General features: G+C 43.2%; 1 protein-coding gene across 3 annotated transcripts in view; it reads left to right on the plus strand.

Annotated features, from left to right (window-relative positions):
• Positions 1–26,604, plus strand: part of KANSL1 (KAT8 regulatory NSL complex subunit 1) — a 177,045-nt gene that overhangs the window by 142,382 nt on the left and 8,059 nt on the right. For 2 of the 3 annotated variants that reach the window (XM_080680383.1, XM_080680384.1), the window contains exons 7-10: positions 14,136–14,307; positions 24,718–24,900; positions 25,327–25,515; positions 25,850–25,998. In XM_080680383.1, the coding sequence (XP_080536509.1) occupies positions 14,136–14,307; positions 24,718–24,900; positions 25,327–25,515; positions 25,850–25,998 (693 nt within the window). The remainder of the gene's footprint in view (positions 1–14,135; positions 14,308–24,717; positions 24,901–25,326; positions 25,516–25,849; positions 25,999–26,604) is intronic. The other variant, XM_080680385.1, reaches the window with a different exon arrangement.

Raw genomic sequence — 26,604 nt, forward strand, 5'->3', positions numbered from 1 at the left:
GCTTCTAGTGATTGTCAGCAATTCTTAGCATTCCTTGGCTTGTGGCAGCATAACTTCTATCTCTGCCTCTGTCTTCACATGATCATCTTACTGTGTGTCTGTATCTCTGCTTCCTGCATTTTCACATGGTCTTATAAGGACGCAAGTCCTTGGATTTGAGTCCCGCCCTAATCCAGTATTACTTTCTATGTAATTATATCTGTACAGACCCTATCCCAGCCGTGGGCAAACTACGGCCCGCGGGCCGGATCCAGCTGTTCTATCCGGTTCTCTTGCTCTCCCCTCTGCTCCTTTACTTTGAATTTATATTAGTTCACACAAACACTCCATCCATGCTTTTGTTCCGGCCCTCCGGTCCAGTTTAAGAACCCATTGTGGCCCTCGAGTCAAAAAGTTTGCCCACCCCTGCCCTATCCTATATCATAAAAGCCTAATATGCAAAATGTCCCCTCAACCAGGATTTCGACTGGAAGTTCGACCTGGAGTTCAACCAAGGGGGCAGCAGGGTCAGCCAGCCAACCTCCTGTGGCCCCTCCCCCTGTCCATGCACGAATTCGTGCACCAGTCCTGTAGTCTATAATAATAATAAAAGCGTAAATGCTAATTAGACTGGATGACCTGGACGAAGCTGAGGCTGTGATGGAAGCCCGGGTCCCGGGTGCCTGCTGGCAGCTGGGGGAAGGAAGGCCTACTCTGGCACGAATTTCGTGCATTAGGCCTCTAGTTTACAAATAAGGCCACATTCTGTGGTTCTGGGTGGGTATGAATTTTGGGGCAGGGTCTGGAGAGGAGACACTATTCTACTCAATATACTAGCCTTTGTATGTTCCTTGTCTCTGCTACATGGAAGTTGAATCATTTTCTCAATTCTAAATCTGGAAGATGGGTTGATGGGTGCTATTTCCAATTCAATTCTTGTGTTTGCTCTAAAATAGTTGGACTTCCTTCACTCCTATTGACTGTTTCCTGGGACTCTTGTGTACCATTGAATTTATTGTGTGAAGAAATTCATGTTTATAAGAAAAATACAGATAAACAGTGTTCCTTTTATTTTCTGTTATCTCCTTCACCTGCTTTCTTCTCCATAAGCAATCTCCATCTGAATTTTGTGTGTGTGTGTGTCTTTTTTTCTTTTCTTTATTGATTAAGGTATTACATATGTGTCCTTATTCCCCTGTTGCCCCACTGAATTTTTTTATATCTATTTTTTTAAATCTTTATTGTTGAAAGTATTACATATATCCCTCTTTTTCCTCCATTGACCCCTTCTAGCCTGCTCCCTCCCCCAACTATCATGAATTTGATATGTATACTCCCAGTTCAGGTTCTTATTTGTACTACATTCATGTATCCATGAGCAGAATGCAGTATTGTTTCATTTAATATTTATATAAAAATGTGTGTGTGTGTGTGTGTGTGTGTGTGTGTGTGTAGTCATGATGTACATACTCTGTTACTTGGTTGGTGGGATGTTTTTTGTTTGTTTGTTTGTTTGTTCTTTAAATAGAGACCCGGTGCACAAATTCATACACCAGTAGGGTCCTCGGCCTGGCCTGTGGGATCGGGCTGAAACTGGCTCTCTTGACATCCACCAAGGTGTCCTGGATTGTGAGAGGGCACAGTCTAGGCCAAGGGACTCCACCAGTGCACGATTGGGGCCAGGGAGGGACGCGGGAGGTTGGCCAGCTGGGGAGGGACCATGGGAGGGCTCCAGGGCGTGTTTGGCCTGTCTTGCTCAGTCCTAATAGGCCGGACCCCATCAGCAAGCTAACATACCGGTTGGAGCATCTGCCCCCTGGTGGTCATTGCACATCATAGTGAGCTGTTAAGTGGCCTTAGCATATCATTAGCATATTATACTTTGATTGGTTGAACGGCCAACCGGACGACCAGACACTTAGCATATTAGGCTTTTATTATATAGGATTCACTGTTTTTCAAGATCTCTGTGTTGTCCTAGCTGGTTTGGCTCAGTGGATAGAGCATCAGCCCTCGGACTGAAGGGTCCCAGGTTATATTCTGGTCAAGGGTCTGAATCTCCATTACTCGATCCCCGGCCTGATCAGGTGCATGTGGTAGGCAACCAATCTGTTTCTCTCTCTCTCTCTCTTCCTCTCTCTCTCTCCTCTCCCCCTGCCCCTTCACCCTACTCTCTGTAAAAATCAGAAAAATCTCTGTATTAGTATATGTGGTTTAAGTTCAGTTTTGTTTTTGTTTTTAAGTCCTCACCTGAGGATACATTTCCATTGATATGAGAGAGAGATCCATTGCCTCCCATATGTGCCCCAACTGGGGATCAAACCCACAACCTAAATATCTGCCCTGACCTGGAATTGAACCTGAAGCCCTTTGGGGTACAGGATGATGCTCCAGCCACCTGAGCCACCCAGACAGGGCTAGTTCTGCTTTCATTAGTAGTCCACATTTCCTTAAGAAAGACACTGTTGAGATCAACTGAAGGACTTGTATGCATGCATATAAGAGTAACCAACGGATGCAAAACATTGGGGGGTGAGGGCAGGTATGGGAGTGGGGTGGGGGGGGCAATGGTAAGATATGTACACATATAATACCTTAATAAAAATTAGAAAAAAAAAAAGTCCATAAAAACATATTTTTAAAAAAGAAAAAAAAAAAAAAGACAGACACTGTTTGGGTGTGAATATATTCGTATCCTATTTGTTGATTTCAGGTTTTAAATTTAACTCATATCTTGGGCTTATTAAAATTGCATTGATATCTTCTGTATCCTTTGGTCTGCTTTCTGTTTGTTTTTGAAATATATTTGATATGTGACATTGTGTAAGTTTAAGATATATAACATGTTGATTTAATATTTATATTGCGGTATTATTGCCTTTGTCTAACACCTATGTCATGTCACATAATTATTTTCTTTTTGTGATGAAACAATGAAAAAAGTATACTTAAGATCTACTCTCACCCTAGATGGTTTGGCTTAGTGGATAGAGCGTCAGTCCTGGGTTTGATTCAGGTCAAGAGTATGTACCTTGGTTGCAGGCTCCTCCCCAGTCCAGGCCCTGGTCGGGGCTTGTGCAAGAGGCAACAAATCTATGTGTTTCTCTCACATAGATGTTTCCCTCTGTCTTTCCCTCTCTCTTCCACTCTCTCTGAAAAATCAATGGAAAAAATATCTTCTGATGAGGATTAAAAAAAAAAGATCTAGTCTCTTATCACAGATGATACTTTAAAATACAGTTGTATTATCTATAATCACTATACTATGTATTAGATCTCAAGGACTTTAATATCCAGTAGTGTAAGTTTGTACCCTTATATAATACTAGAGGCCCGGTGCACGAAATTTGTGCACCGGGGAGGGGGGAGGTGGTGTCCCTCAGCCCAGCCTGCACCCTCTCCAATCTGGGATCCCTCTCACAATCCAGGACTGCTGACTCTCAACTGCTCACCTGCCTGCCTTCCTGATTGCCCCTAACCACTTCTGCCTGTCAGCCTGATCACCCCCTAACCATTCCCCTGCCAGCCTGATTGATGCCTAACTGCTCCCCTGCCAGCCTGTTTGCCCCTAACTGCCCTCCCCTGCAGGCCTGGTCACCCCTAACTGCCCTCCCCTGCCGGCTTGGTCACCCCTAACTGCTCTCCCCTGCAGGCCTGGGTCCCCCCCAACTGCCCTTCACTGCAGGCCCGGTCACCCCCAACTTCCCTCCTCTGCCGGTCTGGTCACCCCTAACTGCCCTCCCTTGCAGGCCTGGTCCCTCCCAACTGCCCTCCCCTGCTGGCCATCTTGTGGTGGCCATCTTGTGTCCACATGGGGGCAGGATCTTTGACCACATGGGGGCAGCCATCTTGTGTGTTGGAGTGATGGTCAATCTGCATATTACTCTTTTATTATCTAGGATAGAGGTCTGGTGCACGGGTGGGGGCCAGCTGGTTTGCCCTAAAGGGTGTCCCGGGTCAGGGTGGGGGTTCCCTTGGGGCGTGGGGCGGCCTGGGCGAGGGGCCTGTGGTGGTTTGCAGGCCAGCCAAACCCCCCAGCGACCCAAGCGGAGGCCCTGGTATCTGGGATTTATTTATCTTCTACAATTGAAACTTTGTAGCCTGGAGCGGAGCCAAGCCTTCTGCTCACTCCGTGGCAGGAGCCATTTCTGTTGGGATTTATTTATCTTCTATAATTGAAACTTTGTAGCCTTAAGCGGAGTCCAAGGCAGGCCAAGGTGTGCAGGAAAGCTTGGCTTCCTCCATCACCGGGGCAGCCCTAGCCTCCTGCTCTCTCTAGCTCGGTGGCTGCCGCCATTTTTGTTGGAATTTATCTATCTTCTATCATTGAAACTTTGTAGCAGTGAGTGGAGGCCTGGGCCGGCAAGGGCAGGCAGAAAGCTTGGCTTCCTCCATTGCGGGAGAAACCCAAGCCTCCCTCCTGCTCTCTCTGGCTGCAGCCATCTTGGTTGGGTTTATTTGCATATTCGCTCCTAATTGGCTGGTGGGTGTGGCTTGTTGGTGTATCGGAGGTACGGTCAATTTGCATATTACTCTTTTATTAGATAGGATTTCTCTTATTTCCTCAACCCCATACCCACTTCTTTTTTCTTTTCTTTTTTTTATCCTCACCGGAGGATATTTTTCCATTGATTTTTATAGAGAGTGTGGAAGAGAGAGGGAAAGACAGAGAAACATCTATGTGAGAGAAACACTTTGATTGGTTGCCTCCTGCATGTGCCCTGAACAGGGCCCGGGCCAGGAAGGAGACTGCAACCGAAGTACGTGCCTGTTGACTGGAAGCCTTACCAATAACATAAACAGTTGATTAACATATTTTTATGTTATATGTATTATATATTCTTATAATAAACTAAGCTAGAGAAAAAGAAAATCATAAGAAAGAGAAAATATATTTAATGTATTTATTGAAAAAAATTGCATGTAAGTGGACCCACGCAGTTCATACTTGTGTTGTTCAAGGGGTAAAGTGTAGTGACAAGCATAAAGATCCTTCAGGACATCAAAAACTTTTGTGAAGTGTGATGGGTGAATCAATTTGGAGAGCACTTCAAAGATTCATAAAAAATGTTAAAGACCTAAAAGTCCTTTGTTAAAAAGAAGAAATGCTTTAATTTGTTTCCCAACTTATTTGACAAGGGAACCTTTGCAAAGTAATACCTATTAAATATGCTCATGAATTAGTTAGAATTCCAAGAGAAACATTTTAGGACACCTGCCTTCTGCTCTGTAATCTCTTTGTAGGTGATATTTGTACACTTGGCAATACTGAAATAAGTTTAAAAATGAAACTTTACCTATTAACATATTTCACTTCTTAAAATCTCATTCTTAAATTATGACTACATGCAGATATTATAAAGTAAATATGATATATTTGCAACATTAACCTAGTTATTGATCCCATTTTAGATTCAAAAAATAGTCTAATTTTATAGAAAAATAAACTAATAAGATCAAATGATTGCACATTTCCTATCAATATTTTATACACTTACATTTGTTTTCATTGCTGTGTGTATATACTTTAGATTTTTGAGTTGCATATACATATTTTTAAATATTAGTACTTGGTATTTTAATTTTTATTTTTTAAATATATTTTTATTAATTTCAGAGAGGAAGGGAGAGGGAGAGAGTGATAGAAACATCAATGATGAGAGAATCATTGATTGGATACCTCCTGTATGCCCCCTACTGGGGATTGAGCCCACAACCTGGGCATGTGCCCTTGACTTGATTTGAACCCGGGACCCTTCAGTCCGCAGGCTGACTCTATCCACTGAGCCAGACGGGCACAGTACTTGGCATTTTAGATGCTGGATATGAAGTGATGCCACAGTTTGTTTAACCATTCCACAGTTTATTTTTCACTGTTATATATCAGGTGATTTATGAGAATTTTGGCACAAATTTCAAAATCTTTCCCTATTCCATTGTCATCTTAGTTCCTTTGATTGCATCATCAGCTAATTCCTTGGGGATCTAGTTTCTAAAAAGTAAAAGAGTCTAATATTGTTAGTTCTGTATATTGCAAGTTGAGGCTATATTAAGATTGAAACAGGTAGTACCATCTCCAGCGTTGTGGGTGATTATTACCACCAGTAACACTTTTAGTTTTAACAGTGATTTTCTACTGTTATCAGAGACTATTCTATTCAGACTAGAGGCCCGGTGCACGAAATTCGTGCACGGGGTGGGGTGTCCCTCAGCCCAGCCTGCACCCTCTCCAATCTGGGACGCCTCGAGGGATGTCTGACTGCCCATTTAGGCCCGATCCTACCTGGATCAGGCCTAAACGGGCAGTCGGACATCCCTCTCACAATCCAGGACTGCTGGCTCCCAACTGCTCGCCTGCCTGCCGTCCTGATTGCCCCTAACAACTTCTGCCTGCCAGCCTGATCACCCCCTATCCACTCTCCTGACAGCCTGATTGATGCCTAACTGCTCCCCTGCCAGCCTGTTTGCCCCTAACTGCCCTTCCCTGCAGGCTTGATTGTCCCCAACTGCCCTTCCTTGCAGGCCTGGTTCTTCCCAACTGCCCTCCCCTGCTGGCCTCATTGCCCCCAACTGCCCTCCCTTGCAGACCTGGTCCCTCCCAACTGCCCTTCCCTGCTGGCCATCTTGTGGCAGCCATCTTGTATCCACATGTGATCAGTCATCTTTGACCACATGGGGACAGCCATCTTGTGTGTTGGAGTGATGGTCAATTTGCATATTATTCTTTTATTAGATAGGATAGAGGCCTGGTGCACGGGTGGGGGCTGGCTGGTTTGCCCTGAAGGGTGTCCCGGATCAGGGTGGGGGTTCCCTTGGGGTATGGGGCGGCCTGGGTGAGGGGCCTGTGGTGGTTTGCAGGATGGCCACACCCCCCAGCAACCCAAGTGGAGGCCCTGGTATCTGGGATTTATTTATCTTCTATAATTGAAACTTTGTAGCCTTAAGTGGGGGCCAGGGCAGGCAGAAAGCTTGGCTCCCTCCATTGCCGGGGAAACGCAAGTCTGCTCTCTCTGTGGCCACAGCCATTTTTGTTGGGATTTATTTATCTTCTATAATTGAACCTTTGTAGCCTTAAGTGGAGGCCAAGGCAGGCCAGGGCAGGCAGAAAGCTTGGCTTCCTCCATTGCCGGGGAAATGCAAGCCTGCTCTCTCTGTGGCCGCACCCATTTTGGTTGGGTTAATTTGCATACTCGCTCCTGATTGGCTGGTGGGCGTGGCTTGTGGGTATAGCAGAGGTATGGTCTATTAGCCTATTACTCTTTTATTAGATAGGATGGCCAAGATTCTCTTAAAATGATTTTTAAAGTTTGTTTGAATCAAGATTCAGATACGGTCCATACATTCCAGTGAGTCTTTTAAATGTAATTTTATAGGTTTCCCCTTGATCTCATTTTTTCCTTATGGTTTAAACACTTTTATGATATGCTTAGATGTGATTTTCTTTGCATTTCTGTTCTGCTTGGGTTTTGCAGTTTAAGTCTGTGGATTTGTGTCTTTAATTAGTTTTAGTACAAACTGGGCCATTACCTCTTCAAATACTATTTTCCCCCCATTCTGTCTTCTCTGTCTGGGTTGCCAATAACAAGTACATTGTTCTTTGTCACAGTGCCCTGCAAGCCCTTTATATTCTATTCTGTATTTTACTGTGATTTTTTTTCCTCCCTCTGTTTCTTAATTTCTCTAGTTCCTATTGGACTATCTGCCAGTTCTTATTCTCGCTTCTTTTGTACCTCATGTGAAATTTATTGAGTTATTAAGTTTCCATTTGATTCATTTACACACACACATACACACACAGTCTTTGAGTCTTCATTTTTCTTTTCCATCTTTTCCTCAACATATTAATCATTTATATTTAAATCTTTGTCAGCTGACTCCAAAATCTGGATCACTGGGCACTCTCTTTCTATTTTGTTTTCAGTCAATGTAAGATATTATTAAGAGATTTTGGCTGCTTCGATGCTCTCCAGTGCAGATCCACTTTTTTTTCTAGGCATATATAAAGGGGGACTGAACACTTGAGTGTGCAAGTTGGGACTGAGCTGAGTTGCACCTGGGTTACAATTTTGATGAGGCTTTGTCCCTCTCTGATCCATTCTTAGGGCATAGCCTTGTTTCTTAACCCCCATCTGAAAATGCCTGGTATGTTGACCAGTGTCCTGTCCCCTGAACTGTTAATTCTAGTTTCCTCAGCAAAGTGAGACTGCCTCAAACCTCCTCTCTATTTTTCAGAGGCTTTCTGCTTACTTTCTAACCCATTGCAGCTTCAGAATTTGCTAAATGCCTTGGAAGGGTGAATACCTGACGTGTCATATTGGGAATTTGGCACTTTAAGTGTCTTAATGTTCTCTCTTCTGCCCTTTTATAGAACCATCAAAAGCTCTAGTAATTTCTCTGCCCCCAGAAGAGGCCCTCTATCAAGGCAACCAAATTCTAAGCATCTTTTCTAAAATCACCCATTGTTCTCAAGAAGTACCTCCACACTTCAGTGGTTCTTCCCTATCTGCATCTTGGCTGCTCAATATTGTCACTGTTTTAGCATTTCTCTTAATAGCTTAAAGTTTTTGTTTTGTCCTTTTAAACTCTGGCCTTACTAGTTATTCTCAGAGTTCTTTTTTGCTGTAAACTACCTCTTATCCTCATAATTTATTTGTTGTGAAAACTCATTTATCCCTTCATATCTGTGGCTTTTTTTTTTTTTTTTTTTTTTTTCTGATTGTATCCCTGTAGTGTAACTTCCTTGCCTCTTGGTATATCTACAATGTTTATTGGATGCTGGACATTTAATTTTATTTTATTTTTTGACATATGTGGATTGTGTTATCTTCCTTTAAAGAGGCTTTGTTTTGTTGGCAAGTAAGTTCCTTGAGATACAGTTTTTTCTTTGCCAGGGAGGGTGTAGAGTAGTTTATTTAATAGTTCAGTCCACTAATAAGTAGGGATCTTCTGGGGTCTTTCTTGAATGCTTTATGCTGCTTTGCTGGTCAAAATTCAAAAGCCTCCCACCTGTGTGAACTCTGAGAATCATTCAGTTCACAGCTCCTTGTTTGTTCTTTACCTTACCTGATGGGAGTTTCACCCTGTATGTGGGCTTCAGATTGAGGATGCCATGAAGACTTCTATATGGCTCCCTCTTCTGGAGAATTCTACTTCACAATTTCCAGTCACCTGAGCTTCTAAACTTTACCTCTGGGGGTTTGTTTCCTCAACTCCATGAAACCACTGTACTCTGCTTAGATCCCCTCTATCTGCTGTGCAGTCTGCAGTGTATCTCCATGCAGAAAGCTGGGGCTATCACAGAAGCTGCTTCATGTGTTTCTCAATTGTAAGCTATATGTTGTCCATTTTTCTAGTTTATGGATGAGGGATAAATCTGATCACTGTTGCATGACCCGCATGGCTCAGTGGTTGAGCGTTGACCTATGAACTAGGAGGTCACAGTTCGATTTCCGGTAAAGGCACATGCCTGGGTTGTGGGCTCCATCCCCATTGGGGTGTATATAGGAGGCAGCTGATCAATGATTCTCTCTCATCATTGATGTTTCTATCTCTCTACCTCTCTGAAATCAATAAAAACAGCCTATATAATATAATAAAGAGGTAATATGCAAATTAACCCTCATGCCCTCACAAGATGGCTGCCTACGACCAGGCCAGCAGGGGGGTTAGTGAGGGACAACCAAACGACTGAACAGCAGGCTGCGTGGGGCGAGTAGGCCAGCAAGGGGGGGGGGGGGCGTGAGGGGCAACCAGGCCGGCAGAGGGGGGCAGTTGGGGCGACCAGGCTGGTGGTGGGGGGTCAGTTAGGGGTGACCAAGTTGGCAGGAGTGGTGTGCAGTGGGGGCGACCAGGCCTGCGGGGGGGGCGGGCGGCAGTTGGGGGCAATTAGGCTGGCAGTGGGGCCAGTGAGGGGTGACTAGGCTGGCAGGGGGAAGCAGTTGGGGGTGGCCAGGCTGGCAGGGGGGGGTCAGTTAGGGAGGACCAGGAAGGCAGGCAGGTGAGCGATTAGGAGCCAGTGGTCCAGGGGATTTCTGACTTAAGCCCGCTCCCCCATCATTCGGACATCCTTAGTGCTGCCGCGAAGATGGGAGAGGCTCCCGGCTCAGGGCTTCTGGGTGAGCGGGGCTTCCCCTGTGGGAGCGCACTGACCACCAAGGGGCAGCTCCTGCATTGAACGTCTGCCCCCTGGTAGTCAGTGCGTGTCATAGCGACCAGTCGTTCCACCGTTCAGTTGATTTGCATATTATTAGTCTTTCATTATATAGGATTTTTTTTTTTTCTCTCATCTGGTCACTGTTACTCCTTAATGGCTGGAAGTAGTCTTGTGGTGGTATTGTTTTCTTTTCCAAAATTGTATTATGAAATTATTCAAATGTGGCAAAGTTGAATGATTTTACAGTATATTTACCTGCAGTAACATTTTACCACATTTTATCACATTTCCATACTTCCATTCATTCATTAATTACATTATTTTTAGTTCATTAAAAGTCAGTGGTGTTCCTCTGCTGTATTTCCTGAAAACTGGTAGTTGAATATAGAGGCTTGAACAAATTTAATTTGAACTTTGTCAAGGGAAAAAAAGGTGTCTTGGGAATTTGTATCAGAAGGCACATAATGTCCTGTCTTTTTTTTTAAAATATATTTTATTTTATTTATTTTATTTTTAACATTTAAAAATTAATTTTATTTCTATATATTAACAATGAACATGTTGACACTAAAATTAAACATATAATAGCATTTAAGATGTATAAGTATACTTATTTAAGATGTATAAAATATGTGCAGGACTTGTATTCTGACAAGTACAAAAAGCTTATTAAAAAATCAAAGAATATCTGAATAAATAGAGACATACTGTATTCATGGATTGGAAAACTCAACACAATAAAGATGTCAGTTCTTCCCAAATTTAATACAGGCTTAATGCTATTCCTATCAAAATCTCAGCAAATATTTTTTGTATATAAAGAAAAGATTATTCTAAAATTTATATTGAAAGGTGAAGGAACTAGAAGAGCTAAAGTAATTTTAGAAAAGACTAGATGGGAAGAATCAGTCTACCCAATTCTGAAACTTATTATATAGCTGCAGTAATCAAGACTCTGTGGTACTTTTATGGAGGGACAGACACATAGGCCAACGAAACTAAAAATAGAACCCAGATATAGATTCACACAAATATGCTCGATTGATTTCAGGTGTAAAAACTATTTGGTGGAGTAAAGATAACTCTTTCAACAAATGATTCTGAAGAAAGTGGATATGCATAAGCAAAAACTGAACCTCACCCTACACCTCACACCTTATACAAAAACAAACTCAAAACAAATCCCAGAATTAAAGGGAAAATGTAAAACTATAAAACAATATAAAAATAGGAGAAATGTTTGTGATATAAGGCTAGACAAAGAATTCTTAGCTTAGACTTGACACCAAAAGTGTGATTAATAAAAGAAAAAATATAAATAGGGCTTCATCAAAATTAAAAACTTTCACTCTGCAAAATACCTGTATGAGAATGATAAGACAAACAACAGACTGAGAAAAGAGTATTTGCAAAACTTTTAAAATATATTTTATTGATTTTTTCACAGAGAGGAAGGGAGAGGGATAGAGAGTCAGAAACATCGATGGGAGAGAAACATCGATCAGCTGCCTCCTGCACACCTCCCACTGGGGATGTGCCCGCAACCAAGGTACATGCCTTTGACCGGAATCGAACCTGGGACCCTAGAGTCCGCAGGCCGACGCTCTATCCACTGAGCCAAACCGGTTAGGGCCTGTCTCTCTTTTTTTGTTATCAGCCTCTAGTGGTCATTGCCTGCACCTATTATTTCATTAGGAGTTGAAGAATTAGGGGTATTCTATTTCTATCATTTCTGTTTCATTTATTAGCGAGGCTATACCTATACCGAGAAAGTAACCCTTTTGCAATAATAGGTTTAACCAAAGTCATAATTTATACAGAAAAAGGCATGATACGTGTTTGTTTCCTTTTGTCTACTAGTTTTCAAAATAACAAGTTGGTTTCCTACTATCTTCTAAGAGCAATCAATGAAGTCTTTGGTGTAGGAGGGGGCATGTGTATAGATCACGAAGTCATTGATTTAAACTTATTTGGGTTATTTCAAGGCATTGAACTTTTTTTGATGTTCAGATTGTCATCTTTGATTAGTAGAAGCTTCTTCAGGCTTGCTCTGGAGTTCTTTTTCCTTGACTGCAGTAATCTTGAAAGCTTTCTTATTTTTCACTATTAATATTTAATAGGAGCCCACACTTAGAATTTTTCTAGGTGGCCTGACCATAATTTGAGTCTTGTGGTTCTCAACAATTTTGCTTTCCCAGGAAACATTTGGCAGTGTCTGTAGTCATTTTTGATTGTCACAGGGGGAGGAAGGGAGAGTGCTACTTGCACCAGGGGCAGAGGCCAGGAATGCTGCTACTTACCTGCATTGCAAAGGACAGCCCTTACAACAAAGAATTATGCAGCCCAAAATATCAGTAGGTGCTGTTTTTGAGAAATCTTGCCATATACTAGTTTAGCTAACATTTATGGCCTTTTTAACAGTTTATGAAATCATATTACCTTTCCCACAATCTATGAAATTTATATTGCTGGACCTTTATTAACAGACTAGAAGCCCACTGCACGAACTTCTTGCACGGGGTAGGGTCTCTAGGCCTGGCCAGTGATAGGGGTCGATCTGGGCCTTCCGGCTGCTGGCCGGGGCCTTCCTTCGTTCCACGCCATCCTCTGTTGATCAGCACACGTCATAGCGAGCGATCGAACTCCTGGTCGAACTCCCGTGGGGACAATTTGCATATTAGGCTTTTATATAGATAGACAGATGAATACATTTGAGGAGGCCATATAACTTGCCAAAGGTCATACAACTAACTTTCACAGGACCTTCTTTGCATGCCATCCATCTATGTGTTTGCAAAAAGTAGGCATTTGAGGAATGTTGATAAAGAGCATAGATGTATCTATCATAGGTATCTTTCTCCTATACATGACCATAAAGATAAACAGCTTTAAAGAGATATCAGTGCTAAAACTAAATTTTGCTCTTGCAGTTGTTACAGAATTTTTGATAACAGATTTTTGATGCTACTCTTCTGTCTTTACTAGAGGCCCAGTGCACAAAATCGTGCACGGTTAGGGTCCCTAGGCCTAGCTGCAATTAGGGCCATGTCCGCTGCCTAGTGTCGCTCCTCCACCTCCGTGGCCCCTGCCCCGCGAAGCTCCACGCTAACTGCTCCTGCCCCACTACGCTCCACGCTCGCTGCCCCCTGCCCTGTGGGGCTCCTCGGCCTCAGCTGCCCCCGTGATGTGATGCTCCTCTGCTTCAGCTGCCCCGTGAAGCTCCATGCTCACAGCCCCCGCCCCATAAGGCTACTCAGCCTCCGTGGCCCCGCCCCACCACACTGTGAGAGCTGGACCGGTCGTTTGGTCATCCTGGTCATAATGGCCACTGGCTTTTTATATAGATAGATTATGATACCACCCTTGTTCCTAGCATCCCCTCTCATAGTGCCATTCCACAGGCAAGTTTTTTCTTCTAGGACTGTGTGCTGCCACTTAATTTGGGGGCTAAAGGGGTGGTGGTCATGATTTGGCAAATGCTAGTCTTATTCTAAAGTGTAACTAATGAGTTCCATGTAGTCCAGGAAAACTTGCCACCTTATTTGAAACCACCTGAAAGTCTTTTTAGGAAGAGATGTCAGGTGTCTGGTTATTAGGGTTCTTAGGTAGATTAAGTTGCTGGCGAGAGCAAGTCATGTCCTACCAGGGAATCAGGAGCCCACTATTCACTTTAGCAGAGGGTTGAGAACCATGAAGGTGGTAGAAACATGTAGGTTTTGTAAAGTGTTCTTAGAAAGCAGTTTCAATAGCTTTAAAGTATAACAAGTTTGATACCTAAGTAGGCATTTAGGGCTTCAAAAACCTGGATTTCATTACAAGCAAGTGTACTTAATTACTTTGAAGGTTCATGTGTTGGAGAAATGGAAATGTTAACAAACTAATCAAGCTTGTTATCCGTGTCATATAGGTATCTAGAAAGAGCCTTTTAAATCTTTGGTGTAATGAGTGTGGAGCTGGGTTTTTATCAGACACTCAATTGTCACTTTTGCCTGGCTCTTTGCAGGTTCATCGCAACAGCCCAATGCGCTCTGGCTGTGATGTGAATCCCTTCTGTGCACTGTGTGGCTCAGGTAGTGCCAACACCATGCCTCCAGAAATCCACTACGAAGCCCCTCTGTTGGAACGCCTTTCCCAATTGGACTCTTGTGTTCACCCAGTTCTGGCATTTCCAGATGGTAAGAAAGGACACAGAATATCTATCTATACTAATAAAAGCCTAGGTGGTCCTTGCGTGCGACTTCGTCACAAGATGGCCGCACGCACAGCGGAGGTGGCGCCCAGCAGCCACTACGCACGGTGAGGCCTGGGGGTCCTGTGGCTCCACGCAGTGCAGAGGAGGCCGGTCCCGGCATCTCCACCGCCTTGTGCGGAGGAGGAGGGTCGCAGCAGGGGTGGGCAGTTGTGGGCCATCAGGCTGGCAGGGGAGTGCAGTTGTGGGCAATTGAGCCAGCAGGGGAGGGTGGTTGTGGGTGATCGGGCCGGCAGGGGAGGGCGGTTGGGGGCGATCAGGCCAGCAGGGGGAGCAATTAGGGGCAATCAGGTAGGCAAGCAGGCGAGCGGTTAGGAGCCAGCAGTCCCAGAAGGTGAGAGGGATCCCAGATTGAAGAGGGTGTAGACTGGGCTGAGGGACAACTCCCATCTCCCGTCCCCCCACCCCGTGCACAAATTTCGTGCATCGGGCCACTAGTCCTATCTAATAAAAGTAATATGCAAATTAACCCTCCACTACACCCACAAGCCACGCCCACAAAGCCAATCAGAGCAAATATGCAAATAAACCCAACCAAGGTGGCTACGGCCACAGAGAGCAGGAGGGAGGCTTGGGTTTCCCTGGCAATGGAGGAAGCCAAGCTTTCCGCCTGCACTTGCCGGCCTAGGCCTCCACTCAAGGCTACAAAGTTTCAATGATAGAAGATACATAAACCCAAACAGAGATGGCGGCAGCCTCGGAGCTGGAAAGAGCAGGAGGCTAGGGTTGCCCCCGGTGATGGAGGAAGCCAAGCTTTCCGCACACCCTGGCCGGCCCAGGCCTCTGCTTAAGGATACAAAGTTTCAATTATAGAAGATACATAAATCCCCCCAAAAAAGGCTGCCGCCATGGAGCAAGCAGAAGGCTTGGCTCCACTCCAGGCTACAAAGTTTCAATTGTAGAAGATAAATAAACCCCAGATACCAGGGCCTCCGCTTGGGTCACAAGGGGGCGTGGCCGGCCTGCAAACCACCACAGGCCCCCTCGCCCAGGCCGCCCCACGCCCCAAGGGAACCCCCACCCTGATCCGGGACACCCTTCAGGGCAAATCAGCTGGCCCCCACCCATGCACCAGGCCTCTATCCTAGATAATAAAAGAGTAATATGCAGATTGACCATCACTCCAACACACAAGATGGCTGCCCCCATGTGGTCAAAGATCCTGCCCCCATGTGGACACAAGATGGCCACCACAAGATGGCCAGCAGGGGAGGGCAGTTGGGAGGGACCAGGCCTTAAAGGGAGGGCAGTTGGGGGCGATCAGGCCAGCAGGGGAGGGCAGTTGGGAGGGACCAGGCCTGCAAGGGAGGGCAGTTGGGGGCAATCAAGCCTGCAGGGGAGGGCAGTTAGGGGTGACCAAGCCGGCAGGGGAGGGCAGTTAGGGGTGACCAGGCCTGCAGGGGAGGGCAGTTAGGGGCAAACAGGCTGGCAGGGGAGCAGTTAGGCATCAATCAGGCTGATAGGGGAGTGGTTAGGGGGTGATCAGGCTGGCAGGCAGAAGCAGTTAGGAGCAATCAGGAAGATATGCAGGCGAGCAGTTGGGAGCCAGCAGTCCAGTGGGATCGGCCTAAACGGGCAGTCGGACATCCCTCGAGGGGTCCCAGATTGGAGAGGGTGCAGGCTTTGCTGAGGGACACACACACCCCCGTGCACGAATTTCGTGCACCGGGCCTCTAGTAATCTAACAAATGAGACTTAAAGGGTTGAAAGTGAAAGGAAGTCAGTCAAGATCTTGGTACAACTCAGATATTATGATTGTATTGCTATCTGTCAACAGTCTTCTCAGAATTTTACAGATAGGATGCAATAGATCCATCAGATTTGCTAAGAGAAAGATTTCTCCCAGCATTTCAAATGGCTAGGCGGGGCTAAGGACAGTTGCCTTCAGCCACAAGCAAAGTGGTCTTTTATAACCCTGTATATCTTTAAAAATGTATTGCCTGTGTGCACATGATGTAAAATAGGGTGGGCAGCACTATTCTGAGAGAATGTCTTCATATTGGGGGTGTATGTATAACTGGGGATGGTTACATGATGGCTTTCCAAGGTGTACGTGAGCATAGATCTTCATTGTTAGCATGTACTATTTTTCTAAGACTAACCTACCTGATAAGCCTCTGTGTTAGCCAGTTTTCTTTTTCATAATTGCTCTTCTCCCATTTCACAAAAGAAAATTATTCCTCTTACCCATATTGAGTCTCTTTTCTGATTTGGTTTTTCATATTAAGTCTCAATGTGGGTCTTGCCCCAGAGTATAAAAACTTTAGGCAGTAGGGACACCAAAGGGACCATTTCCAAGAATTCATGGCTCCTGAAGGAGAATCCTGTGGGAATTAAGTAAAAAAATTAATGAAGATGGAGTTACCTTATTTTGTGTAGATTCTGTGTTTGTCATCTTAGACTAAGTATTAAGAGACTAACTGAAGTTAGACTTTATTCTAACTAAAAGTCTGATTGACTAAGGCAGTGGTCGGCAAACTCATTAGTCAACAGAGCGGCAAACTGCGGCTCGTGAGCCACAGTTTGCTGACCACTGGACTAAGGTTTAAAAGAAAGATTTTTCCTTCAGCTAATTAAGCTAAATACATTTACATGTCAAGGTGTTGATTAAAATATTTCTGAATGTATGATTCTTTTAATTGCATTTCATATGGTGCAAGTCCATGAGCAAAAATGTTAAAACCACTGCTCTAGATATTGCCTGCAAGAATCCAGTGCTTTCATAATCTGGATTATTTCATTCATTTTCAAATAATCTCAGGATCTGGCTCCAACCTACAGATATAAGCATTTCCTTTCAGATCACTGGTATTTTATCTATTTTGTTATGGCTGTTTTTAAATTTACTTTCCATTACTTAAACTGTAAGCTTCCTGAGGGTAAGGGACCATGTTTTTCTTCCTATTCTGTCCTTTTTAACACCTCACAGATAGTCTGTGCAATTTTTTTTCAAGGAGGGTAATTGAGATAGGAATACTTAAAAGATAACTGAAATAGGACTCTGAGGAATGAGAATTTTGTGGGATGTCAGGTTTACTTGTTTGTAGGAGAAAAAAAATGTTTTAGCATGAGTGGTATGTAAACTTTTTCTTAAAGGGACAGATGCTCAGTAATTTAAATGTTTGGAGCGGTATTATGTTTAGTCTATGCAACTACACAACTCTGCCATAGTAGCACAAAAGCAGCCATAGACAATATGTAAACAAATGGTGTGGCTGTGTTACAATAAAACTTTATTTATAAAAACAATCAGTGCCCTAGCTGGTTTGGCTCATTGGATAAAGTGTTGGCCTGCAGAATAAAGGGTCCCAGGTTCGATTCCAGTTAAGGGCACATGCCTGGGTTGCGTGCTCAGTCCCCAGTGGAGGGCATGCGGGAGGCGCCAATGGTTCTCTCTCATCATTGATGTTTCTCTCTCTCCCTCTCCTTTCCTCTCTAAAATCAATAAATAGATTTTTTTTAAAAAACAACCATCATTAATAGGCCTTGGCCATTGTGGCTCAGTTGGTGAGTGTCATCCCGTGCACCAAAAGGTTGAGAGGTCAATCGCTGGTTGGGGTGCATATGAGAGGCAACTGATTGATGTCTCTCTTTCTCTCCCCTTCTCTCCCTGCCTCTCCCTTCTCTAAAATCAGTAAAAGCATTTTTTAAAAAATCATTACTGATATTTGTTCTTTAAATTATTGAATTATTTTGTTTATTTTGTTAATCCTCATCTGAGGACATTTTTTCCATTGATTTTTAGCAAGAGTGGACAGCAGAGAGAGAGAGAAACATTGATGTTAGACATATTTATGTGAGAGACACATCAATTGGTTGCCTCCTGCACCTGCCCTGACTGACCGGGGCTGGGGATCGAGCCTGCAATCGAGGTATGTGCCCTTGACTAGAATCGAACCCGTGGCCCTTCAGTCTGTGGGCCAATGCTCTATTCACTGAGCCAAACCAGCTAGGGCTGAATTCTTTCTTAACCACCTAAATTCTGTAACTACTCCCTGACTTATTATCAAAACTCTTTTTGACTAAAGAAAGGACATGGTATAATATTCTTGCTGTCATTTACTTTTAGCAGCAGTAGAAATACTTAGAAAACTTGGAACATATGAATAGTAAGCTAGGCAGGGGTTTAGGTCAGGAATGGTAGAGCTGTAAGTTAGCTTAAAACAGAATGAATTGAAGACACTAAAACATTTTCCTCTGCTTCAAATTTCAGGGTCATTAACTTCTACCTTCTCTTACCATTTGGGTTATAGCTCATACACCTGCTATTTGTATAGCATTTTGTGGTTTAAAAAACACTTTTCTCACAACTTGCCTTAATTGCTTCTCACAGTAATCTTGTAAGGTGTTGCTTTCAGCTTTCCAGGTTAAGAAATAGGTTTGGAGAGGTGGTAGTTTTATCTCAGGTTAAATGGCTAAAGACTTTAGATGGCTGTAGAATTCAGACTCAGGTCATCTGATGCCTGACCTTCATTTTTCTCTATTCTGTGTTCCTCTCCAGCCAGGTTATTAAGAGAAGTCAGGTTTCTACTCGATTCCACACTCTGGGTGCAGATGAAGCCACCAGGAAGACTTAGGAACAGTTCTCGGATTAGTTACTCTCTCAGGTTTACCATGTTGAATTGTGTAGTCTCATATTTGAAAAAGAAGTCTGAAGCCTATACTGGTAGTTACATTCTGATTCCCATAAGGCCTCTTCCATACTCATTGAATATCAACTGATAAACATGGTGAGCAACAGTATTACCATTCACAGTTGTGACTTGTCTCCTCCATGTGTCCTTGACTGGAATCAAATAGCTAATAGTTCCCTATTAACTGTCCTTCTGACTGCATCATATCTATAGATCTAACCACTGCCCTTATACTTCCCCACTCCATCCCATTCCGAACAACTCGAGGTAGCAATAAGGGAGAAGAGAAGGAAAGATCATTTTCCTGCCTGCCTCTATTATTTCTCCCTTTGTTTCTCTTGTCTTATATACACACGGAGCTCCTAACCAGGACACTGGGGTTTGAACAAGAAACGGTCATTAAATTCTCCTTATTTGAAGAGAATTCATATAAAGGAGAATATTTATGTATCTTTTACTATACCAAGTTGGATGGATGAACATAGTTGCCTATGGATAAATTAGACTTTCTGTGAGTTGACCTGGGGTCCTCAATACTGTATTAATATTGTTCTTATTTGGGTAATTTTGCTTTGTCCTAACAACTCCCACATTCAGAATGCAGTCTATTTGTAAACTGGAAGATTTGCAGGGCCACAAGTCCACAGGGCATCATCCTATGTGAATAGTTCCCCCTAAAGTATTGAGATGCTCTGTGTATCATTGTGTAGAATAATTAATAATAGTGAAGACTAGCAGCCAAAATAATACTGTGTGGGTCAGACGTGCATCAGGGTCACCTTTTTGCAACCTCTTCATTTTTATTTTTATTTTTTTCTTATTATTATTGATTAAGGTATTACATGTGTACATATCTTCCCATTGCCTCCCCCCACCCCACTCCCATACATGCCCTCACCCCCCAGTGTCTTGCGTCCATTGGTTATGCTTATATGCAACCTCTTCATTTTTAAGTAGAACCAGTTGTGTAGTTTGTGAGGATAGGAACAAACTGCGGCTCATACTAGAGTTCTGTCTCCCATCTTGACCTCATTCACTCCCAGTAAGTGTGGCTGGAGATGATAGAATTTGAGGAACTGTAAACCAGGCAGGAATGTGGAGGCATTAGGTTGTAATCACTTTTTAGTGTTCCAGAAGGAGGGGGTTTTTTCCTTACCACCTTAATTAATCCAGGTTAATCTTTAGCTTGAAATGCAGAGGATATATAACCTTGGGGAAAACAATGTTTGTTAGGTTTGGGTTTAATAAGAGCACCACCTGCTGGCCAAGAAGATCTGTGTTTTGAGAGAGCTTGCCAAGACAACTAGCTGTATAGGAGGCTACCACAACTTGCCAGCAGGAGGAGGAAGTGAGCATTGCAAAACACCCCAAGAAAGTGTGTTTTGAGAAAATGGTGGAAGAGTATGAGCAAAACCTTCAAATGAATCAACCCTGGTGAGCCTGTAGTCAAAGTCTTTTCATTTTGTTTGCAGAAATAGTAACTTAAGATGTTTGTAATCACTTTTGTTTTCTTGTTACTGACCTGATCAAGTATCTCAATCTTTATTCTCTAATAATAGCACTTTAATGCCGTTGCCTGTGAAGGTATAGAATGTATGAAGTCCTCTAGCTGAATGGGTCCCTATCATTTTCTCTTCCATTTCATATCTTTTTCTTTACTTACTTTCAGCTTCTCTATATCCAATCTATTCCATAGGTTTAGCTCTACGTGGATCATAGGTTTAATTTCTTCTTCAGGTAGAGCATGAGTTCACATCAGCAATTCCTAAGAGATCATTTTTGTTCACTCACTGGAGGGTTTACCTGTTCACTTTTATATGAAAGCACTTAAAACACAGCATACTTCTAGCAAAGTATAGCTGCCTGGGTTTCCTAAATACTAGTAGTTCATTATTATCCCCAACTGCTTATTCAGTGGGTTTGTAGGAGAAGGAGTTCTTAGTTCTATTTATTACCTCAACTCCAAGGATGTCCTCCCTTGTGCTTACTCGAATTGTTTGATAGTGGCTGTCTGGATTTAATTTTTTAAGAAGAGTCTGAAGTCTTTGGGTCCAGCAGAAACTGTGATTGCTTAGCCTATGTTCCAGTAGACAGAGAGGGGGAGAGCTAGGTTACCAGCCCTGATTTAGTCCTGCTGCCTCATCTACAGATGGAGAAGCTAATGCCCAGTTAAGTTACTTGTTCTTGTTTTTTCCTCTTATTCAATAATGGTACTGGGACCTGAATCCAGGTCTACTTCCAGTCCATTGCTTTTTTTCACTGTCTCCTTTTTCCCCTGGCTTAATTTTCAGTTTTGGGAGAGCAGTGACTGAGAAAAACAAAAGGAAAAAATTAAATCACTATGGCTTTGTAGTCCCATTATATAGCCTTTGCCAAGTGGGAGTAACTCTTCTGGTGACGAAGGGGTATCTGGGATATAGAGGGAAGTGTTTTCTCCCCTTTCTTACACCTGTATATGTTCCAGCTTGGCCCAGCTTTCAGAATGCCTCTAGACAATGCTTTATTTCCTAAGGGCCAGTGGTCTATTCTCAGAACTAGAAAATAATGTCTGGTCCTAAGACTGCTTGCCCATTAGGGACAATCATCCCTGAAAATGGAAATATTATTTTTTAAGTATATTTTTATTGATTTCAGAGAGGAAGGGAGAGGGATAGAGAGATAGAAACATTGATGAGAGAGGAAGTCATCAATTGGCTGCCTCCTGCACTGCCCCATGGGATGAGCCCACAACCCGGGCATGTGCCTTGACTGGGAAACGAACTGGCGACCTCTTGGTTCCTGGGTTGATGCTCAACCGCTGAGCCACACCAGCCAGGCAGAAATATTCTATTTAGTATTCATTCTAGTCCTGAAAGATCTAGTTAGTGTTTAAACTTGGTTTTTGAAATGTCATGAAATCCATGGTCTATGTAGAAAAGAGTGATAAAATTCTTTAAAACTGCAGAACTCCCTTGAAAAATACCCTGTACTCCCCAGTTCCTTAGGAATAATTTGAGAAACATCATTCTTCACCTGAGAGTTAAACCTCTCCATTCTTTGAGCCAAAGAAGAATCTTAGGTATAGTAGCTAAGAGCATGGGCTTTAAGATTGTGCAAACCTGACTTTGAATGTTGGTTCTTACTAACTCAACAGTGTAACCTGAGACAGTTAATTCACCTCTCTGAACCTGTTTTTTTATCTTTAAAAGGAGCATAATGATGATTACATCATGGAATTGTTAGGAAGATTGAATGGTATATACACACAATGCCAGCCACCTAGTAATGGAGTCAGTAAATGATCATTTATTCCTCTTTTCTTGCCCCCCCCCACCCAATCCTAGTTTATATTGAACACATATTCTACCCTCCCTCCCTCCCTCATATGTTTAGAAAATACATTAAGTAGAGTATGTTTGTAATAGTGCTGAAAAAAGAAGGCAGGCCATCAGTGACTAGAGTTTAGAGTGATTTTTTGAATGATGGAAAACAGGGTAAGTGTGGGGTAGGAGCTGTTACAGGGAGGTTTTTTGCCAACAAAGAAGGACACAAGCAGGGATTAGACCTGGGTATTTGTCTGGGTGCAGAATTTGAATTTGTTTTGGAATAGCTAAATATGATTTTCCCCTCTTGTACCTCTGCTCCATGAGTGCCTATTGCCATCATTCTATGCTGCAGAAGTGGTATGGACTCTGAGGCTAGAACTTTTGAGTATGTCCCAGGTGTTTAATGGTTCCCAGGAGGAACTGGGAGCTAAAGAGAAATGTGCTGGTCTTCAAATTTAAAAGAACCTTGGGAAGCTTTTCAGAACTCTGCAAAAACAAACAAACAAACAAAAAAAAAAAACCCACACCTATGTCTATTGTAGTGAAATTTCAGCATATTGAGACTATGAAAAGGAAAATCTAAGTTTCAGATTGCCACTAGAGGAATCTAACCAGAGCAGTAGGGCAAGAAATAGAAATGAAAGGCATATAGATTGAAAAGAAGTGGAAACAGCCTCTATTTGTAGATGAAAACTGTGTATGTAGAAAATCCTAAGGAATCTACAACAATGAAAAGCTATTAGTAATGACTTTAGCAAGATCACAGAAAAAAAGGTTAGTATATTTTTAAAATTACTGTATTATTATACTACCAATGAACAATTAATTAAAAGTTGAAATTTTTTAAAGTGCTATAAAAATACACAAATTACTTATGAACTTAATAAAATGTAAATATGATCTATACATTGAAAACTGACAAACATTGCTGAGAGAAAATTAAAGAAAACCTCAAAATATGGAGAGAGATACCGTGTTCATGGATTCAAAGACTCAGTATTGATGGCAGTTCTCTCCACATTGACCTATTAGAATCAGTTTAATGCCACAACTAGCTTTTTTTGTTTGTTTGCTTGTTTTTCCAAAAGCTTAAAGAGGAGAACAGATCACCTACAAGTGAATAAGAATCAGTTTGTCTTATCTGCAACACTGGGTGTTAGAATACAATGGAGTAAAGCCTTAAAAGTCTGAGTTAAGTCTAAAAAGATTAATTTGTGATGTTGAATATTAACTAATCAGCTAAAAAACCTAGATAACCTCAATTTTGGGTGGTGGGGCTCTAGAAGAAAGTGGGGGAAGATGGTATAGTTCTTACTTGAGGGGAAAGATGTAGTGCACAATACAGTGCCTGCTACACAGGAGAGAGTGGATATTGAATGGTTATATCCTGATAAATCTATATTGATGGAAGTAGGTTTAAATGTTTTAGTCTCTAGACAGGGGTGGGCAAACTTTTTGACTCGAGGGCCACAATGGGTTCTTAAACTGGACCGGAGGGCTGGAACAAAAGCATGGATGGAGTGTTTGTGTGAACTAATATAAATTCAAAATAAAGGAACAGAGGGGAGAGCAAGAGAACCCTCTGCTCTTTCGGCTCCGCGGGCCGGATAGAACGGGCCAAATCCGGCCCGCGGGCCATAGTTTGCCCACGGCTGCTCTGGAAGAATAGAAACAGGATGTTTATCAGTCTTTCGAACCAATAAAGTTAAATTTATCAGAATATGAACAGAAAACTTCATCAATTTAACAAAAGGTGTTTTAGATATATTTTGGTGTTGAACTTGGAGAATAAAAAAGGCCAAAGTGACTTGCTTGTGAATAGGAGAATGACCTTCAATAAGATTCAGATAAAGAGATATTCTATATCAGCGGTTGCCAACTGGTGGTCCGCGGGACCACTGGTGGTCTATGAGGTCCGAAAGGTTGGCGACCGCTGGTTTAAGGAAACCTTTGGAACAGCAGTTGCCAAACTGGTGGTCCATGAGGTCCAAAAGGTTGGCAACCCGTTCAATATGATAGTGCTTGCCCTGCCAGGTCATCATGCCACTGGGCAAATAAAGAATGGTGTGATGTTGCTCTGGCTGGTGTGGCTCAATTGGTTGGGGCGTTGTCCTGTGCACCCAAGGATTTCGGGTTCAATCCCTTGCCCTGGGGCACATGCGGGAAGCAACCATTCAATGTGTCTCGCACATGGATGTGTCCCCACTCTCCCCCTCTGTAGAAATCAATGTAAAAAATATTGTGGGGTGAATATTAAAAACAACAAAAGAAGGGTGTGATGTAGATCTTGCCTACTGGGAGAGCCAGAGTTACCGGTGAACTCACCTCACTTCATGAGATAGGAGCCCATAGGCCAGGTGTTTGGACTAACCTTTAGGTGTTTTGTGTTTCTTGCAGATGTTCCCACAAGCCTGCACTTCCAGAGCATGCTGAAATCTCAGTGGCAGAATAAACCTTTTGACAAAATCAAACCTCCCAAAAAATTTTCACTTAAGCACAGAACACCCATGCCAGGCAGTCTGCCAGATCCAACTCGTAAAGACAGGCACAAGTTGGTCAACTCCTTCCTAACAACAGCCAGTAAGTTTCAGGGGACCAGGGAGTCCTCTAGTTATTTTTCTATTCCTTTTAGAGTCTCAAGTTACTGGTTTGCTATAGCAGTATGTTGGGTTTGGGAATTGACTATACAAAGTCAGCTTACAGTCTACTTCTACTTGTCTTGGATTTTTTCAGATGGACCCAGAATGCTCAGTGAACAGCCATCAGTGGCATGACATTGGGTCCATCTGTGAACAGGCTGTCTTCTGTAGCCTGGTGTTACATTTCTCTGGTTGAGGACCTCATGGGCTCCCTACCCATTTTTCTATTTGCTAGAAGCATCAGCCCCAGAGGACTGTCCTGCTGCCCCAGGTGTCTATCATTGGCCTAGAGAGAACTCAAGAGCTCGGAACTTAAATAAGATTAAGGGAAGATATTTCACAGCTCTTTCTCTGTTCCCCTCTTCAGAACTGTCCCATCACCAAACCCGGCCTGACAGGACCCACAGGCAGCACTTAGACGATGTGGGGTCTGTGCCTGTGGTGGAGCGAGTGACAGCGCCAAAAGCAGAGCGCTTGCCCAACCCACCACCACTTGTGCATGACCCAAACCACAGCAAAATGAGATTGCGAGACCATTCATCTGAGAGAAGTGAAGGTAGGGCCAGGCCCGGCACCTCTACCTGCATTTGCACCTGCTCGGGGCTTTCTGGGGCAGCCTGCGCTTCTTTTAATTGCCCCCAGCTTTGTCCTTCACTCTAGGAAGGCAGAGTAGAGGGACCCTACTGCTTCTAAATACAGGCCACTTCTTACTGCTGCAGCAACCTCTGCCCAGCCCCTTACCAGTTTGCTTCACCTTTTTATCCTCCAGGCTTAGAAAAAAAGCATTTTACTTTTACTGTGTATTGCTGGAATTCTTAGCCTTTGCTAGGAATTACAAGTAGAGCTGGTAGAGGTAGCCACATATTCCTCTTTTCTGTTGACTTCTGCAGTGTTGAAGCATCACACAGACTTGAGCAGTTCAAGCTACTTGGCAACCTCCCACCATTCACCGCACAGTCCTTTGGTGCGACAGCTCTCCACCTCATCAGACACCTCTGCATCCACCAGCTCCAGCCCACAGGTTACAGCCAGCACATCTGTAAGTACCTGCATGGAGTTGGCCGGACAGCCCCTCTGCAATTACAGCTCATTCAGATGTCTCTTTGGGACAGTTTAGAGAGTGGATTATGAAGCCCAGGGCAGTTATGGGGACTCAACTCATCATGATATTATGTGTCTTTTTACTTTTTTAAAAATATATTTTTATTGATTTCAAAGAGGGAGAGAGGGATAGAAACATCAATGATGAGAGAGAATCATTGATTGGCTGCCTCCTGCACGGCCCCATACTGGTGATCAAGCTCACAACCCGGGCATGTGCCCTTGACTGGAATTGAACCCGGGACCCTTCAATCTGCAGGCCAATGCTCTGTCCACTGATGCAGACCAGCTAGGGTGTTACGTGTCTTTTTAAAATCAGAGTGGTGGTATTTGTTTTCCTGTTGAGTTGTTTTTCATAATGGAGATGTATCTGTGTTGAACCATCCATAAAAAGCTTGATGCAGAGAAAAACCCTTAAAGTGGTCTATGATTTATTCAAGATCTGTGGGACTAAGTTTCACGTAGCACTCAACAATATCACGGCTCTAAAACCCTCTTAGTCTAAGAAGTAAGCCAAGAGAAGGGATAGAGGAGTGATACCTAT

The sequence above is a fragment of the Plecotus auritus genome (genome assembly GCF_963455305.1).
Source record: "Plecotus auritus genome assembly, chromosome: 7".
NCBI lineage: Eukaryota > Metazoa > Chordata > Mammalia > Chiroptera > Vespertilionidae > Plecotus > Plecotus auritus.